General features: G+C 29.6%; 1 protein-coding gene across 1 annotated transcript in view; it reads left to right on the top strand.

Moving 5' to 3' along the window:
• LOC100163259 (protein bric-a-brac 1) overlaps nt 1-20,749 on the top strand; it is a 44,632-nt gene extending 23,883 nt beyond the window's left edge. The window contains exons 3-6 of the mRNA XM_016802429.1: nt 7,068-7,334; nt 15,197-15,345; nt 18,561-18,836; nt 19,292-20,749. Coding sequence (XP_016657918.1) covers nt 7,068-7,334; nt 15,197-15,345; nt 18,561-18,836; nt 19,292-19,462 — 863 coding nt within the window. The 3' untranslated portion in view covers nt 19,463-20,749. The remainder of the gene's footprint in view (nt 1-7,067; nt 7,335-15,196; nt 15,346-18,560; nt 18,837-19,291) is intronic.
• The last annotated feature ends 308 nt before the right edge of the window (nt 20,750-21,057 follow it).

The raw sequence follows: 21,057 nt of genomic DNA, 5'->3' as shown, positions 1-21,057 counted from the left end.
ATCTGCATACGCTGCTTCTGAGGTGTTCTAAACCCAAGCGCGACCACCTCATTAATTAGATAGAGATTAGAAAAAAAGAAGAAGAAAATATTTAGATTTATTTACTACTTATGTAATATTATAATATCAAATAGAATCAACCACTATCATCACAAAAGCATTATTTACAAAGGGTGAATTAGGGGGGGGGGGGTGTTCATTAAAACCGGCGGTGTAAAAAAAAAAAATAATAATATGTAATATGTCTATTTTATCGGTCATTTCAATAACGACATAAGTCATTAAATTTAAACTTTACAGGAACTAAAAAAAACTTAACTACTCCAAAAATTCAACTTTTTTTGCATTAACACCTATTTACTAATTTATTTTTATGGTTTCTGATATTCATAATCCATATTTTTAAATAGTCCAACTTTTATCAAAATGCATCAAATTGAGATAAAACATATTTGACTTGCGTTGTTTTTGCAGGGAATATAATATAATATAATATGCAATCTAAGTCAAATTAATAAAATGAAATAGATAAACATCGAAGTGTTAGTAGTTTTATTACTATTATAATAATATTACACAAGATGAAATACATATTTTTTCTAAAATAAACAACAACTTAACTTTTTTGAATGGCAGCAATAACTACACAAGTCAATTGTCAATGACTTGAGTAGTTATTGCAGTGATTATAGTTTATCGTAGTAAATTGTGTATTAAATATTAGTCTGACATATGTAGTTTTTACACAGAATACGTAACCACGTGTATTATTATCAAATTTAAAAAAAATTCAATAGGTATTGAAAAATCGGTGACTTAATATGTCGTTATTGAAATGACCGATTCAATTGATTGTGTGCAATACGAGAAAAGTGCATTCGACGCGCGTTGCTAGTGGCGGCGCGGTGGTGTTCTCGTTCTGCTACAGCGGCGGCGGAAGATTATCGCTATACAGCCGCCGCCGTCCGCATAGACCACCACCACAAATACAACAACAAAAACAACCGTTTGCTGCCGCCGCCGCCGCCGCCACCGTTTACACTTTACAGTTACCACCGCCACCGCTGCCGCCGTCGTATCTGTTGACGGCACCGCTCACCACGTGCAAGCGGCGCTGGGCCGCCGCGCCGGTCAACGGTAGTGTGATTAGTGACTGTAAACAACCGTTCGGCAATGGGTGGGAGGGGGGAAAAAACCCACGTGGACGTGTCGTCGGAAATGCGTTTCGCGTGGTCTCCGTAGTGCACCCGTCTGAGAAGGCGCATCGGGTGTCGTTCTTTCTGCCCTTCGATCCTGTGCGCCGCTCAATTGACCGTTTTATACCTATACCTACTGCATCTGGGTTTTTTCTAATTCACTACGGAATTTTTTCCGTACTGTTGGAGAAAAAAAAGACACCCCGTCGACAGGTTGACCCGTTGTATATTCCGTACATTTCCTGCGAAATTTCCTTATTGCAGCGCGGGAAGAGATTCTGTATTATATAGTGGTGATCGTGAAATTATAGGACGCATACAATAATTACATTTAGCAACTCGAAACTTCCAACTTAGATGGTAATTGTTTTAGTGTTTTTGAATAATATTGTTACAATAATGTTATTATTATATAATAGGACCTGAGAGAAGTTCTATAATAGAGTCGTCTTGTTTTCACATGCGCACCTACCCTTTTAAGTTTGGAGTAATTGAAAATAATTAATTCTATATCCGAGGAAGAGCTCCGTCCGATCAATAACATCGTGATATCGAACAAATAATAATAATCTACCTATTCACTTATATTACAAATATTTTATTATATAAACATGAACATCTACAATGAATACATGATGAACATTAAATATAATATAGTATATATGTATTATATATATTATATATCGTTTATATACATCGAGTAATGATGAAATACATGTACTTACCTATAGATAATTTTATGTACCTATATACTGAGTTGCCATTATAATGAATTTATGAGAGCGATAACTTCTCGTAGTGCGACGTAATATGTAACATTATTCCTAAATATTCCTATCGTAATTTGATCTTTTGTACTTTTTTATTGTCACGTACTTTTGAAATGTTTTAAAATGTTTTTATCTATTTTATTTGTATAATATTAAAATATTTTTTTTAGATCGTTTTCGTGCCTTTAAAAAAAATACGTGCCATATCTGTATTTCTCTTTTTCGGCTTAATTTACAGATGCCTATATATCTACACCTTTATATAATAGGACATAATCACCCACATAATATTATAATAACGAGCAAATTATTTACCAACTTTGGTACTGAAATTTCGTCGATTCGTCTATTTCGTCGATGAATGGTTATGAACGAAATCCGGTCGCTGCACCACTCTTCACCCCTCGCCCGTTATTTTATTTATACCGTGTGTTGTGGTGTATTGCAGCTGGCGGTCTGGTTCAAAGTAAATGCCTCACGAGCTATCTATAAAATATCTACATAAAATATATTATTATATTGTTATTATATTTTGCAATTTTGCACCGCGACCTGCTGCGTCCCGCGTAGATTTACTCAGCTGCCCAACGATGACTTATGTGCAGTATTTCGTATATACCTGCAGCATTTCATTCGCTACCTACCTATATCGTTACAATACAACATTATGTTAGGTATCTACCGACATCCCGTCCACTGTTGAGAAATTATTAAAACGTAATCATACACATTATGGAAAATTAATCGATCAGGCCTTAAATTAAAAGACCGATGACGGTGTCGCACGCCTATATAATAATATAATATTATACCAGTATCGCATCACGCGTGACGATGGCTTATTTAACATTTTAACGATTGATATTATTATAATACATATTACAGTAATATTAATACCTACCTACCTACCTACCGCGGTTACTACGACCGCTCGACAGTTGTAATCTGAGCGACTCACGCGTTAACGACAATACGATGCTTTTACCTACATAATAATATTACATCGTGTGCACCGTGTGCTGTGTACATATATACCACCTGGCGGTTTCAAGGAATTTTCGCTAGTCTGCTGAGTGGATATATGAAGGTGCGAGAAACAAGCAATTTATTCCGTTTTTTAACAATATTAGATCGTGAGAGAAATACTGCTCGTTGGCAGTGGCGTAGCCAGGGATGGCTGATGGTGCTGCATCCCTCTCCGAAATGTCATAAAAATTTAAAACGGTCTCAGTGTTTTGTGAGTTTTGACCGTATTACGTATTACTACGACGTGAATGACGTGACCAAATATTCAAATTGTAATTTGTATGAAAGTATACGAAATTCTAAAATGTGGTGATATACCCACGGCATCAGTATACCAAACTTTTGAGGGACTCTAGTTAAGCCTTCCCTATATAACACAATATTATCAACCCCTCCCAAAGCAAAATCCTGGCTACTCCGCACTGCTGCACGTTGTATAATATAATATGATCATCTTTCGTAATATTATTATCGTATGGTATTGTTGCATGTATAATATAATATTGTAGACGGCACCTATATATAGGTACCCCTCTGGATAATGCGAATAAATTGTAATTCCGTATAACACGGGAACTTATTAAAAATTTAACTATATAATATATATTATAGAGTCGAGCGGTCAAACGCGCGTAATATAGTGGTGGTACCTACTATCGTACATTATTCACCACCCAGGGCCCAGGGGATATACAACAAACGGGCTTAGCCCCATCCCGCTGCAGTGTTATATACTGTCCCCTCCCGTATTTTTTCTCTCTCGCCCTTTTCTCCTATTTTTTTTTTGTTCCTCGTCCGTATACAGTATATACACCCATTATCATTGCAACGTTGCACCGAGGTCGAAAGGTTAATGAGTTTATACACACATAATATATAATATTATTGTATATATTATATTATAATATAGTAACGCGTACCTATATAATATTATACGTATATATACATACCTACTACACAACTATGTACCCATTATAAAGATACGATATTATAACGTGTGTAACGATATATAGGAAAAGGAAACCGAATATTATTATAATAATAAGTATGTGCAGCGTGTGTCGGGAGACAATATTATTATTATTATTTGCCTTATACCGTGGTGGCGATGGTGGTGGTCGCGGTGTGGGGTGTTATATATACCTTATAATAATATATTATACATTCATGCTGTGGCGAAGTGAAGTGGTGTAGTACCTACCTATAGTAAACGGACGGGAGAAATCGGCGGTATGTATATTGTGCGTCCAATAAATATACAAGGCATATTATACGTACACAATGTGTTTGTCGTTCGGCGTAGACCAGCAATCATATATATATTATAATAGCGAACGCGCTATATATATATATATATAATATATATTATAATATTATAGTGCGGCGACTTGTGATGGATTTACATAAAACAATTTACATAGTACATAATTTTACTGTACAATAGTTAAATGCCCTGTTTTATTATACGAAATGCTAATGAATGGACATGGCCATTACGACACACGCGCGCAGACGCCGGTAACATATTATATTTTATACATATTATTCTGTTGCTTACATTATATTATTGCCGTTGTTGTTATTATTTCTCATTTTTTTTCTTCTTTATTCGTTGAAATATATTATTTCCCGACGAAAACGTTATTATTATACTACGACGTTCAAAGAAAAATATTGATACATACATCGCAGATACCTCTACATTATAATATGCATACGCATAAAATAAAATATTCTTGTACGTACATGGGATATAATATATAATATATTTATATACGTATAATCGTTCACCGTGAGTCGTAAATAAATTATCAAAATTTAGTATTCTGAACCTCCCCCCCCACTCCCACGTGCGTATTATATGGGCACCTATATTACATATAGTAGGTATGTATAATATAAACTCGATCGATTTATTTTCCAATTGCATAAAATATACATATTGCTATAGGTACGCCGTTTATTCGTATAGGCACCTATACCTACGCTTATACAATATATGATATTAAGTATATATCAGCTATCCATCTGCCATTATATCTATTATTATACTTATACGTATTATTATTTATCTACCTATAGGTTCGATATCCGTATAAAAGCAAAATATGCATTTCATGCAACAAAATCACCCCAATCTTTGCGTATATTATTATGATTATGATTATTATTGTTATTCATGTTACACAATTCGTTAATATCGTTTGCACAAAAAATAGAAACATAATAAATCATAATACATTTTTATATCATCGATTTCCGTGGAAAATGTATTAGTGTATTATTTATTTACTATATTGTCTTGAGCTTTTCAATAAATGCCATCCGAACTCTCCTAGAAATTCTATACATTCGAGTGTTTGCTCGATAATAATAGGCAATAAAAAATAAATATTGATTACTATACTACTTGGTGTGGTCGGTCACATTGTTTACATTCCATACAACATTAGACTTTATTTGTATTTAAATTCTAAAACACTCGCCCCTTTTTTATTTTCCAGTGTCAATAAACTACAGCTTGGTTATATGGATTGACACAAAATTTCTAATAAGATATTTATTACCAATTATTTTTTAATACAGCCATCCTGACCCTTTTTTCCCTTCGCGGCGCTATAAATAATATCGGTATATTCGATGGAAAAAAATTGCGTGTGTACGTATAATGCATAATATCTATATATGTATATTATAGATGCTCGTGTATATAATATGTATATTATATTGTATCCCGTTTTTATTATTTTTTTGCACCCCTTATTTACCACGCTGTATATATTAATAATTTGTAATAAATTTAAATTATATACGTTTTTTCGACTTTTACGCGCGTTTTTTTGCACGAACAACAATCGCAGCGTTTGCAGGTAGGCGAAAGTCCGCGAATTATGTTGCAGGTTGTTGTCTCAGAGTATGTGTGCACTGTGTAACTGCATAGTGTTTGAATCATTGTAGTTATGGGTTCACTCGATGCTTGTAAATAATAATTAGATTACATATTTTTATATAGTGAAACTTATATGTATTATATTACTATACATTTTATTATGCATAACATATATTATAAAAGCGCAGCCTATATTGTAACCCGGTGGTAGTGCATCGGTATATTGACAATATTCTACAACCGCCTCCTGTTACCTCCACACCTCCCCCTTCATCTATCAACGTTAATATAAACATAAATGTGTGTGTGTGTGCGTAGTCTCGCAGTCACGTATATATACATAGACAACAAACGAGCAGCTTGCATTGTTAAAATTAACACGCCACAGTCGAAATAATGTTTATAGATGTTAATATGGTGTATATATATTTGTTTTTTGTCGTTTATTTGCTTACGTTAGTATATACTATATAGTGTAGTAGTGTACAACGTTTTAGATTTGGTCGGGGTTAGGCTGTCTCGATTATATTATATATTTTAAAAATTCTCGTCCGCCATGCACGTGCGCAAAACTCGCACGTCATCGACTCGTATATTATATTATATTTATATTGAAGAAAAAAATTTAAATCTCCGTATATTATATTACACTAGCACACACGTATAGGTACGCAACATCCGGGCTTAAATGTAAATCGCGTATGTATAGGCATTTTAATAATAATATTATATAGTATTGCCGCCGTCGTGGCGTGCGCAGCACACAATATTGTTAAATGTGCGATATTAATGTATTAGGTACAGTCCGTTTTTTATTGCAGCGCTCAGTTCCCACCCCGTACAACCCACGCAGTTGCGCGTAAGTTCAACAGAGCGTAATTTCACATATTAATATATATTATATTGTTTCTTCCAGATATATGTTAGTTAAGAATAATTATATAAAATACGTATGCGATTGAGAACTTGTAAAAAAGAAAATTTCTTGGAAACCCTATCATACTTATCTATATATAGATACTTCATTGTTTTATAAATTCTAGTCAAACAATATTTTAAAATGTATTATAAAACCAATAATTTTCGATATGATAATTATTAATTTATCTATGTTAATAATATTGGAAAGATACCTATATACCTATGCGCTTCACTAACCGGTGTGTTCTATCGTTGTGTTAACAGCCGACAGTTACCAGTACCAACTGCAGTCCATGTGGCAAAAGTGCTGGAACACCAACCAGAGCCTCGTGCACAACTTACGGTTCAGAGAGCGCGGTCCGCTCAAGTCGTGGAGACCAGAGACGATGGCCGAGGCCATACTGTCCGTGCTCAAGGAGGGCTTGTCGCTGTCACAGGCCGCTCGGAAGTACGACATACCGTATCCGACGTTCGTGCTGTACGCTAACCGGGTGCACAACTTGCTCGGTCCCTCCGCAGATGGTGGCGCAGGTAAGCGGCGCTGCAGACGCGTTTCACATAATAAATAATAATTGTCCAATAATATCATCCATTATCCCTGATCTACGTGCGGTTAATATTTCAAGCTAGGATATAGCAAGTTAGTGCTGAGCAGAACTAGCTTCGTTTGTAAGCTAGTGTCTCAAGCCAGGATATACCTAGACTCGAGCTATAGTAGCAACATACCCACCGCCGCACTGATTTGAAATTCCTATAAGTTATAATATCAGGCGACTGATGTAAACATTTTAAACCACTCTAGCCTGTGCCAAGCCAGAAGAGTCACCGGAAATAGGTACTACCTTACTATATCCTAGCTTGAAATACTATAGCCTCGTGTAGACCGGGCATTATATTATAATATTATATACCTATCTACGCTGGCCACACGATAATAATTATTATAATTGTATATATTATTGTGTACGTGTTTATACGATATACGTGTGCGTATATTATGCGTGCCACGTTAAATATATATATATATGTATATGTACATATAAAATATTATTTATTATTGTATATTATAATTTCTCTTCTCGTAATCAAAGTGCCGCCGCACCGTGTATATCATTATATCTGCGATTCGTATATTATAATATATATTTCGATTTCATAACGTTTATATTGTAATATTATATACATCGTATTATTATAATGTGAACAATTAAACGTTTCCAGATCGAATTGCACAATAACATAATTTGTTATATTGTACATCATTATTGCATATATTATATTTATATTATATACATGTATATAGTATACATTATATAAAATATATACAGGGTGTTTGTCCTCGTAAATATGTAAATATTACTTAGTGTGTAGTATCCGTACGCCTTTTATATGTATCACTGTATATACTGGCTGGTACGTCATTAAATATATTATACTATTTAATATCATATAGTTGGTATTCTCCTGCCAATAACGTATACATTTTCATTCGAATACTACCCAATGGAAATGAATAAATCCGTATATATTAGGCCGTTTTGAATTGCCAAGAAAATCGAAAACAAAAAATTGGATATTTACTCATTTCAAGTATTGGTGGTTAGGTATAGCATTTATTTTCTCAAATTATATTTCAAATATAAATATTATATATTGAAAAAAAAATGATGGAGATATACACGGTGAGACACTCTGTATATTTATAATAATATATTATATATAATAACCGCTGAACTCTTTATAATTTGTTTAATGTAATTTTTTTATGTTATTAATTTTATGACGACATTGCTTATCGTCTATCGGTCTATTATTCGTATTTCTTTTTATTATTTAAATGAATACCAATAACAATATATTATTATTATATTCACAAAAAAAGTATACAAAAAATTCCGAGTATATCGTTTGAACTCTGTACTCGAAAGATTTAATATAAATAATTTATATTGTGCAATGTGTACGTAACACTAATATTATGTATGCTGACAGTTATTAAAAAAATATATATTTTTTTATAATATGTAAATGTCAACGTTTTTTCTTATAATCAAAATAATAATAAAATATAGTAAAAATGTTCCTGTTGAATTTCCAAACAAAGATCTTTAAAGTTATATAATTCTGGTCATGTTATTTATGAATTTTTTCCTCGAGTTTCTTAATTAATAATTCGATTGTGTTTGAATTATTTTGAATATTATTGGATATTTTTTTCAAAATTACTCATAGCTGAATTAAGAGAAATAATAATTTCTACAACATTGAGTGATATTTAAACAATTTAATTATTAAAAAATAATAACAAATGAAATGAATTGTTAGAAAACAAACCAATCCGTAAAGCGCAAATACTTTATATATAAATTAATATTTTATATTATTGCTTTGTTGTGATTTAATATTTGACAGATGTATTTATTATTTGAAAATATAACTCTAGACCAATATTAAACCACAGGTATAATATTTATATAATACTCAACAAGACTCAGTTAAATATTTTGTATTTATTTTGGTACACATTTATAAGAAATACTTTTTTTTAATGTATTATTTTCAGACTTATTTAGTTATTTTCATCTTAACCCAATTTTTGTTCATTATTGTGTTATAGACGTTTTAAAACTTATGCAATATTAATTATAATGTTTTTCTTAAAATTCTCTAAATCAATATTTACTTATCCATATATTAATCAAACATAATAAATAATAATACACCTTTAGGAAAATGCATAACTGTACCGAAAAATAGTTAACTTGCTGTCTTAGAGTACCCTATTTCAAATTGACTTCTGTAAAAAGTAAAAACAATATTAGGACCATTAGGTACATTTTAAATTACTAATAATTAAAAAATAATGAAAACTATAGAGAACAAAGTATAGACTAATGCCTTACACAGAGAGGCACCAGGTATGCTCACCCCCCTTTTTTTTCCTTTAATACTTAATTAGGTAATTCACATTCTAAGTTTTGTAATTTTTAACAATTTTTAAGAAGCATATTTTCAAATATTTTGATTTTTTTATACCATTTAAGGTGTGTTCTATGGTAACACCAACCTATTTTTTTCATATGAGAATCAAACACCCATGATTAATATATTGATTTTACAATGAAGAGTGTTTTTTTGTCTATTAACACGAAAAGTATTTGGAAAATGCTTCGAATTTAAACTTTGAGGGCGATCTCTGATAGAAATTTGGATTTAGTTGGTACGTTTGAGAGATAAAAATAGAAATTAATAGTACCTACTTTTCAAAATAATTGGAGAAAACAAAATTAATTTAAACCCAGCTTTTACTGAAATTGATTTACAAATTGTAAATTACAATACTCGATTGCAATACTCAAAAACGAATGACCGTAGAAACAAAGTGTTTATATAAGCATTTTCTATAAGTACATGATAACATTTATCAAAATCACCATAATTTGAAAACTATTGAATAAACATTTTTATTTTCATATCTAAGATTTCAATATTTTATATAAGATTTCTCATAAATTTTCCTACTTATAACAAACAAACAAAAAAGTTTACTGGAAAGTCGCATACATTTTTTATAAGCATTTTTACAACATTGGATAATCTGTAAATTAACTACTTTTCCTCGATCAATTTTTGATATACCTATTATAATTCCAAAATTAATAACCTTGATACTTAAAATATTCACTAACTATATTATTTATACTATTATTATTTTCCATGCATAATAACATTTCAAAATATTTAACTCTTTTTGAGCTTTTTCTCCGCATCAGAAATATTCAATTTTTTTAAGAAAAAAGATTATAACACAAGATTCCTTATAATTTTTTGTTACAGCTATTTATATTAAAGATAAATATTCAAGATTTTTTTATAAGCATTTGAAATTCAAATTCTGACAAAATTAGTCAAATCACAATAATTAATAAATTCGATTTTTATAGCCAAGGCTTGAGTAGCTCACATCGATTTTTTAATAGACATTTAAGTTCAAACTTGACAAAATTGATATTTAATCGAACATTAACAATTCTAGTTATTTTGTTATAATTTAATCATATTTTATGTACCTAGTGATTTAATACTTAAACGAATATTATTATATTTCGTTTAAGTACACAATTACATTTTCAAACATTTAGATTAATTTTATGTTTGTATACTATTGCCTATTTATAGTTTATTCTATATTACTATAAATAGTAAAATAAACTACTATAATAATTAATAATAATTAATATCAATATATTTATATGATAATAGGCTGACAGACCGTCCCCGTTCAGAATAGTTTTTCGTGTGCAATGATTTATGATTGAATTCAAATTTAAAACGTCTATTACAGTGACCTACTCAGTGACGAGGTACAATCATACAACAGAGTGGTTACCTACTTTCCTCCTGTTTTCTTTAATTCAAAAATTATAGTTATTCATATTAATATATCAATATTTTATAATTTTTTTAAATTGTCAGATTACCTATAAAAAATTATACTAAATTCAATATTAAATCTACTTAATTAAAGACTATTATCTCTAGCATATAGATTGTAATACCTCAAATACTAATCGTTTGAATTTTGATTAAGATACATCAACATTTTCTAAAAAATCACCTGTAAAGCAATTTACAGAAAAAAGGTTGGTTCTCATAATAAAAAAAGAATTGCTTCATGACATCCCTTAAATAGTATAAAAATCTAAATAATTTAAAATACTTAAGTATACTTAAAAGTTTCAAAAATAAAAATTTGATTAAATGCATTATTAAAGGAAACATGGGGGTAAGCATGTTTGGCAAATCTTTATTTACTTTGTATAATAACGGTAATATAATAATTATTTTATTTTCTGATCTTCCTAACGATTTGTACGTTTGTGTTTTTTTTGTTCAGGCTAGAATGATGTAGCCATGTAGATTATAGGTTAGGTACCTATTATTCATTTTGATCCATTAGATATTAAAATATTAACTTCACAACGTCGTGGTCATCATAACCATTATATTATATCAAATTTAATTCGTTTAGACTTTACGGACATCTTCGACCGACAACCACACTAATATTTTTAGTCTCTTCAGATCGTTAACTCATCCTTTTTATTATTATTATTAAGTACTTATATGTATTATTATCGTCGTCGTTTATTGTGAGTAAAACTCCAAAGAGCATCGTAGAATTTCATATAAATAATGCGTCTTCGTCGACGAGTATGGAGGGGGGCAGCGATTCGCTGTTATTAAGAACCGGGCGATCTCCCGTATATATATATAATTTAATATTTTATAGCTATATAACAAATTTTGGTAACGTAATAATAAATACCTACCCAAATACTGCGGACAGCTTATCGAATTTTTTTTTATCTTCGAAACCCTTCGATTCGACAAATAATAAGGACGTGTATAGTTGTGTATATGGTATATAGGTACGACCCGAGTTTCCAGACTTTTCCACGTCACCACACTATATATTATAAAATATATATACACAATATACATATATGTATTACGAAAATCCCCAGGGCGTATGGCGGTATACATAAATATATATGTGCGAACAGTGCGCACGCGTGCTATACTCGTACTCGATACCCCCTTGCACATATATACATATTACCTATATGTATTTATATACACTATTATGATGTGCGAGGGGTGCAGAATATTATATATTATTATGCTCTGGATCGTTGTCGTTGTCGTCGTCGGTCGTCATACACGTATAATACGAACACGTGTAATGAGTATAGTTACTGCATGCACCCTCCACCGATCATTCCCAATCCCCTCCGGCACCGTCGCGTGTGTTATGATATATAGAAAATAGGGGCGGTACGATTTTTAACCATATTAGCTCGCCTCGTGGTTTTGCCGCCGTCCCACTCTAACCCCACGGCGTCCCCGTTGCTGTGGTCGTGGCAGTTTGGCCGCGTATTATTATATTATTATATTATATGTATATATGAACTTGCCGTGCATATACGAGTGCATCTGCTCTGTCTACTATATATATTGTGTACCTACATAGATAAATTATAAAAAAATTAATAAATATACCACGATTTTCGTATTTCGTGTCGAATGTTTTTATACATATAGCTAGCGCGTTAATATTACTTTCCCGTTTTAGTACTTACCTTTGAAACTTGCACGTATAATATAACACATTTTTTGTTGGAATTTTATAGTTATTCTTAAAATTATATAATAATAGAAACTTGAATTTTTCCCTGATTATTTATTTACTTGTATATCTTATGGATGTGTTAGGTATACCTTGGGCTCACGGTATTAGAATTTATTATTTTTTAAACTTTTTACTTACAAGCATATATACATCATCGTTTATGATATTTTATAAGACTTGCAATTTTTTATACTATCGTAATTTGTATGACTTTTAAATTTAATATCACAACAAACCATAGTGTATAGGTGAGCACCAGGGCGAGAGACAATAGTGTCCGACACTCTGTGTACATGGACTGCATGGTTTATATAATTATATTTCATTTGATAAAATGTTTATTTTTGGATTTTAAACTTTTAACTCTTGAAGCCTTGAATTAATATAAGATTAATTTTAAAATATTATATATTTTATCTGAAATATACCAGAAATATCCTGTCCATATTTTAATTTTTTGTAATGTTCTTTTCGGTTGCACACAATTTGTTTCAAAACTATAAGGGACAAAAATTCAAAATATAATCTCCGCCAGACTATCGCCCAAAGCCGTGGTTCTCGGTTGTTGACACTAAATAAACCCCAAATATTGTCACACTTCACCGCCGTTATAATTTTTTTTTTTCATTTTAAACATTTTAAGATTTATTCATTTTTTACCGACCGTGTTCGCAAAGAAAATTAAAAACACAAAATGTTCTAATTAAAAGTTTTCCCGAACAACTAATGTTTTTCTTGGCTGTTCGGTTCCCCGGAAATTCATCAAAATTCGAAAAGCCGCCAATCTGTGTTGGTACAACAAATATAACTTTAATAATTGATTAATACCTATTTTAAATAAATAATTAGACCTAAAGAAAAAAATATACACTCAAATAGAGAGAAGTACTAATTGATTTTTATTTTTAAATAAAATTATTCTTGTGGTTTACACAAATCGAAGAAAATTAATTGTCATTATCCGTAAATTGTATTTTATCTTTTTACACAGAAATAAGATTTATACTTCCAATTAAAATTTCTCATTCCTGCTTACTAAACAAGCATACTAAATGATAATTTGTGTATAAAAATTAATTAATATAGTTTGTATATTCAAAGAAAATTAAAAAAAAATACTTCTAAGAATATCTCTAAAAATCAATAACAATAAATTACAAAGTGAAAAAAAAAATTTTAAATAGGTGTGTGTTTTTATTGTTTTAATATATTTTAATATATTAATTATCTATGAAATATATCAATACCCTATTTTTAAGGATAGTTTGAAAAACTTTTCCAATAATAAGTGTAATTTAATATTATGTGCTTATCTTATTTTTCAATGTTCAATGCCAATTGACATAACTATTATAATTTATTACAATTATAATTCATTAATCATTATATTATTATACATTATTTTTTTACATGTATAATATGAAAAGGCCGGACAGGATACAGACACCGGGTGTTGGGCACTCGACTCGCTTCGCTACTTACATCGGCGCAGGATAGTGGTGTGTTGTGATATTAAATATAAAAGCAATCATGATTTTTTCACATTTTGGTCGACTATCATGTCGGTAATTCTCCTTTGCGCTTAAAGAAACTAATGATCAAATTTATAAATTGCATCACCTATAAGTATCTAATTATGTTAAATAGAGAAAAATTGCTGTTTGCATTTTTGCAAAATTCATTATTGTCAATATAAATAATGCATGACTTTGTTCAAAAATTAACAATCAAATAAAACTTGTAATTATTTTTCTTGAAAAACTATATTGACTTTACTTTGTAGTTTGTATACCTACGAATAAATACTTCAAAATATTTTTCTTTGGGATATATTTAAATTATTATTATTTATTTTTAATTCTATATTTTGAGATACTTTACTATTATTTTATAAATAATAATTAAAAAACTTAGGACTTAATTATCAGATAGAATACAAATTAATAACTAGTTACACACACATTGTTTAACTATTCATTTATTCAACGAACCATTCTGGATTAATAAATCATAAATCTAACCTAAAATATTTTCAATAATTACAGGTATTGAACACAGAACATAATTTACTTTTAAGTTAACTTATATAATAAGTCCTAATTAATAATTTCTATATTTTTATAAATAATAACATATATCAGAAAATAATAGATTATATAGGTAAAAATTCTTATATATATATATATATTTATGTTTACAGACTTAAGGCCTAAAGGCAGAGGACGTCCTCAAAGAATATTGTTAGGATTTTGGCCAGAAGATCATATTCAAAATGTAATCAGGACTGTTGTGTTCAGAGATGCACAAAACATCAAAGAAGAAGCATTACACCTTTACCCAAGAATACCGGTAAGAATATAAAAATGTATATATTTCTTTAATTTAATTAAAACTGTAATATTTAACCATAGTTGTCAGGTACCTAAAATAGGGGTAATTTATACGAGAAAAAATATATGTCTGCTATACTAATTATATAATATACATTCATATGTAAAACAGGGGCGTCCCTAGATAGTTTTCTAGAGGGGGGGGGGGGCGAATCTATTTTTTAAATCAATAATTACCCTATGCGTATTTTTCAATAGTTTGGGAGAACTTAAGACTAAAGTCCATTTTACTGACTTTGTTTTATTTTTTTAATGCAACTACATTACAAATAAGTGTACGTAACAAAGTATTGTTTCACAAATTCACCTTTAATGTTTAATTTTTAGTGGTGATTCATTTTTCTACTTTGGTAGATAGGTATGATGGTAAATTAAAATGTTGATCTTTATTATTTCGTTGACAATGAGAGTAATTTTTTACATTAAAAAAAGCGGGTAAGTGGACGTCGATCTGCTGTACAGTAGGTTACAAGTGGGTCACTGTATAATGGATTGTATTAAATTTGAACGAAAAACGATTCGGAGCGGACAAGGTTTGTCAGTCTAGATATTTTAAATTGTTATTATAGACTGTAAGTTGGATTAATATTATAAATTACAGTTTAAATCGTTATTTTTATTCGTTTCTATGGTGATAAACAAAGCTTTAGAAATTAAAATTCCAATTTTAGTGGTTTTTTTGTAATTTGTCAGTGGTTTTTCCCGTGGCATTTAAGAACTATTGTGAAAATCGAAAAATGACCTCACTAAAGTATCATCTTGATCAAATTTGCTAAAAGACAAGATACGATATGTTGAAATCAAAGCACTCCTTCTAGTAGAAATTAGAATAAAAAAAAAAATAAACACCATTGTAAAACCCCTAGATCCCTCACTCTGCTCAGAATCTAAAATTGTTATGATGGGGGCGGACGCCCCTTCGCCCCTCCCTTGGGGACGCGCCTAATGTAAACTATTGAAAACAGATAATTTTACTTCTTGGAATCAAAATAAATATTCACACATAGTTATAATATTCTTCAGATTTAAATATTTTTAGGTATGATAAAATATAAATTATGTGTACAATTTGTGGGTATTCTTTAATTTAATAAATATTGACAAATTACCATTATTAAATTTTAATCAAGGACGTTTTGCAAAGCTTATAATTTATGATTCAACGATAATGGCATATAATAAATGTACTGCACAATACGTCACAAAAAAAAAAAAACAGTGAAAACATAATTGTTATATTACTTATTTATTTTACCATTATTTGTAATCAAAAGTAAATTTCATCAGTTGCGTGTTTGAAATAGTATTCCATTGAGTCGGTTTTTTATATTTATGTATTTTATTTTTTATATAATTGTACAGTATATATATATATATGTGTACCTATGTATGGACTAAAGCCTAATTTAAATATAATTAAAAATATACGGAATTAAATAAATTATTTACAAATAGTTACACAATAATATGTGAGGGGGAAAAGTCGCTTAGTGGGCCGCGGTCCCTCCTGCGGTTTGTGGAAAAACTTTTTCAAATTAATAATGCATTCGAATTTTGATGGTTACTAGCAAAACAGTTCTCGACGAACGTGCTGTAACATCGAGTAGTTTGTGCAACCATCAAAACTGTATACTATTATGTATTACCTATATTTAACAAGTATATCTGTACAATGTACATCTACATCAACTTTATCGGGACGTCGAAATAACAAACTATATCGTGTTGTTTTCTTTTAAATCGATAATGATAATTATTTGAATAATTTTTAATTTTATTCCACAACAATAGATAGGTATCTGTACCTACACATACGCAGATATAAACATAGTAACAAATGTATTGTTTTAATACATGTATGGTTGGGGTGGCTTAGGGTGTGATCGTAAGGGAGTGGGGGTTGAGACTATCCAGGATTGTATATAAGCATTCTATCGCGAATGTCAACTCACGCTTATGTGTATACCGTATAAATTTTTTTTTTTTAAACAAATGAAATGTTTCAACATCACGAAAGATTAGACGTCGTCATATTATAAATAATAAGTATTAAGTCATCACTCGTGAATTACGCTATCGGAGTTAAAAGTTATAAGAGTAGCTTATCTCCGATAAATGTTTCATATTATTTTTAACAGTAGTTACAAGTTATAATGTGTATATAGGTACCTATGTATTTCATAACTAAAACCAAGCATTTTCATTTACTAAATCCCAAAATGATATCCTGATGATTTTCTTAATTTTCCTGATGATCAATTTTGTTCCAAGAAACAATATACAATTCTAATTAATATTAAAACAATATCCAACTTGAAAAATAAAAATAATATACAGTACTTCTTATTGAAAGAAATTATTTATAATATTGTGAATTCAACGTTGTACATAAAAATAACATTTTTGCTTACCTAATATAACAGTTATTCAATTGGGTAATATGTTTTAATTTTTAGTCATTTTGTTTTACTGAAATAATAAAGTTTTTGTTCTGAATACCGACTGTATATTATTATTTTTAATTTCATCTATTCCTAATACCTATTGCAGTAAAATGTTATTCTAGTTCACTGTTTTATGGGTTTTATAATTATCAATTAATGTCTGACAACAAAACTGAGATATAAATTAATGTTTAATGATGACATTAAAGTATTAAACGCATTGAACATTAGCTATCATGGTAACTTATTAGGTAGGTACTCTAATAGACATTAGTATTTAATAATTTTGTTTAGATTAAAAAAATAAAACAACAAATTTAAGCTTACAAATAAAATTTGCTTAACAAAGAATTTCATAAAAATTCAATTTTAAAAAACAGTTAATAGCCAGTTGAATTTTTACTTAAATGCCTGTAGTCTTCATTTAAACTCGCCTATTGTACATTTAAAATTTAGATCGAGATTAATACATTTTTTTGTTATTATTACTTATTAATTATTATACTTATTTTACATTAAAGTAATGTCTTAAATAGTAAGGCCAATAATAATTTATTATACAATCCAATTTGTCTTTTAAAAGTATATGGCTGGAGTAAATTAATTTAAATTTATGCAAATTAAAAAAAAAAACAAAAACGTTTTTAATTTAAAATAATATTTTATAAAAGATTTATTTTTTCCCTCGTGAAACTTATAATAACAATACCGATATTTTATGTTTATATAGTGTTTATCCGACCCAATGTCTGGTGGTCACTATGGTAACAACGCGGTTCAGTCGGTTGAAGGTCCCGTGTCGCCTAACTCTGCCGCGGCCGCCGTGGCCGCCGTCGCGCAGGGTATACGGCAGCAAATGATGGCCGCCGCCGGACATAACATCTCTCCTTCATCGGGTGTCGACGCGTTCGCCCTACTCGCCTCTTCGCACCTACCCAGTCCGGCTGACATGTCACCAAATTCGTCACCACCCGATTCACCGTTAGTTTCCAACAACAACGTCGAGGTAAGAACAACAATACTAACAACAACAACAATAATAATAATAACAATTATAATTATGTTATACCAGTACGGGGTTTCCGGGAGGTGTATTTTAACATCGTAGTAGTAATAATAATAATAATTTAGAATTCCCACTTATTCTACCCGCATTCCGCTTCCTTTCTCTACCACGAGTCACGCCACTTCGTAAGGCCATAACCACCCATAACTTCACCTCATCCTCAGATCCAATACTATACACTCCCTGAATGGCCTGAACAATCTTATTTTTGTATTTATATATTATATATTATTATGTATCCTTATGGGCACTTATTATTTTACAGTTGTTCTCTTAAGTTTTCAACTGTATTAAATTTCCTTACCACATTGTAACTGCCATTATTAACTGCGTTAATATTACAATAAAATATAAATAAATAAATAATGCGTCACGGTTTTTGTTTTTGCAAACAGGTGAGCCTAAGTGGTTACAAGCGATCCATCGACCACTCCAACCAAGACAATGTGTTCGTTGAAGACATTGATGAGCTCGTGAAGAACAGCCATTGTACCGGGGGCTCGTCAATGGGCAACACCATCGATCAGCAGCCGTTGCCGTTAGTCATCGAGCAACGAACCGAATAAAAATACACCTACACACAGACTGAGATAAACTATAGCGAACAAATCCAATAATACCGATGTATTAAAGACTTTGTGGTCATGTGAGTTGGTCGTCGATTAAAAAACAACAAAACTAAACAAAAAAATTAAAATAAAACAAAAAAAAACTATTGTAAATTTAAAGCATAGACTTATATTATCGATTGGCAGTCCTAGCATTTATTTTTAATAGATATTATATTTATTATTTTAAATATCGCACTATGTAATCGTTAAAATATTCGCAATTACGTCATTCGATTTCTGTATATACAATAAAAAAAAGTATAATATATATATTTTATTTTGAAATGTCAGCGGTTTGAAAACAAAATTCACAAATATTTACTGAAGATAATATTATATTATTGTAATATACGTTTTTTAAATGATTTAAAAAAATATAATAGTCAAAATAACTATGACTATAAGCCATTACTCGCGTATCACGTGAATCAACAAGTAGTTTTTTATTACATATTTGTATATTATATTATATAATATAATATATTAATTATTCGTATACTATTATTTATGACATTATACGTGGGCAATGAGCGCCAATGTATAAAATATATTACGTATAATGTATATTATATATTATATAATAAGTGTGTATATATTGTTTGATATGTGTCAATACTATGTCTGACGGACAATAAAATGTGTTATTATTAATTAACAATAGGTTGTAAAAAAAAAATTTAAAAAAATATTTAAAAAAAACTTATATACAGTAATGCTTGTAAAATATGACGTGCGGTTGCCATGATAATTATTAATATTATGTAAGAGTAGTTTTGGAGTAAAAAAAACATTTGAATACATACTTTTAAGGCAAGATTGTATTGGTTACCTGTTCCTAGCACGTAAATATCTATTGTAAATCATTTATTGAAAGACAAACATTCTCAACGGACTAGGCCAGTAAAATGTATTTCATGTTCTTATTTCCTTATTATTATTATTATTATTTTTTTTAGTTTTAGATTAATTTATTTACACACACTTTTGTTAGCATAAGCTTGTTGTATGCATAACTCTCATATTATACATTTTGATTAATTATGTATTGTTTATAATTGTATTCATTAAAATATTATTATTATTATTATTATTATATATGGACTTAAAAAATTGTACTTGTTTTAGACTACACAAATAAATAATATTGTAATACTCCGACGTGTATATTATTAATAGAAAAAAGGTAATACTTTTTCTTTTGTTGTATATTTTTTAAAAAAATAAACCTTGCTACATTACATACTCGATGTGTTACTCTCATTATTTATTTATAGAAACAATTTTATTATTTTATTATGTCTTGGCATCAAACAAAAAAAAAATAGTAAATAAATAATGTAAAAAAAAATATTATCTAATTAATATACATAATATACGATTTTTAAAATAAATATTTTTATTATATAGGCAAATTAAAATAATAGACCTCCATTAATTATTATCATATAATATTATGTAATGTGTATAAAAAAATTTTGATATTAACAGTGTTATAATAGTCTTTTTAAACAAATACTTTCAGCATTAATATAATAATAAACAGATAAAAA

The sequence above is a fragment of the Acyrthosiphon pisum genome, chromosome A1 (assembly GCF_005508785.2).
Source record: "Acyrthosiphon pisum isolate AL4f chromosome A1, pea_aphid_22Mar2018_4r6ur, whole genome shotgun sequence".
In the NCBI taxonomy this organism is placed as follows: Eukaryota; Metazoa; Arthropoda; class Insecta; order Hemiptera; family Aphididae; genus Acyrthosiphon; species Acyrthosiphon pisum.
This window is presented reverse-complemented; position numbering and strand designations above follow the sequence as displayed.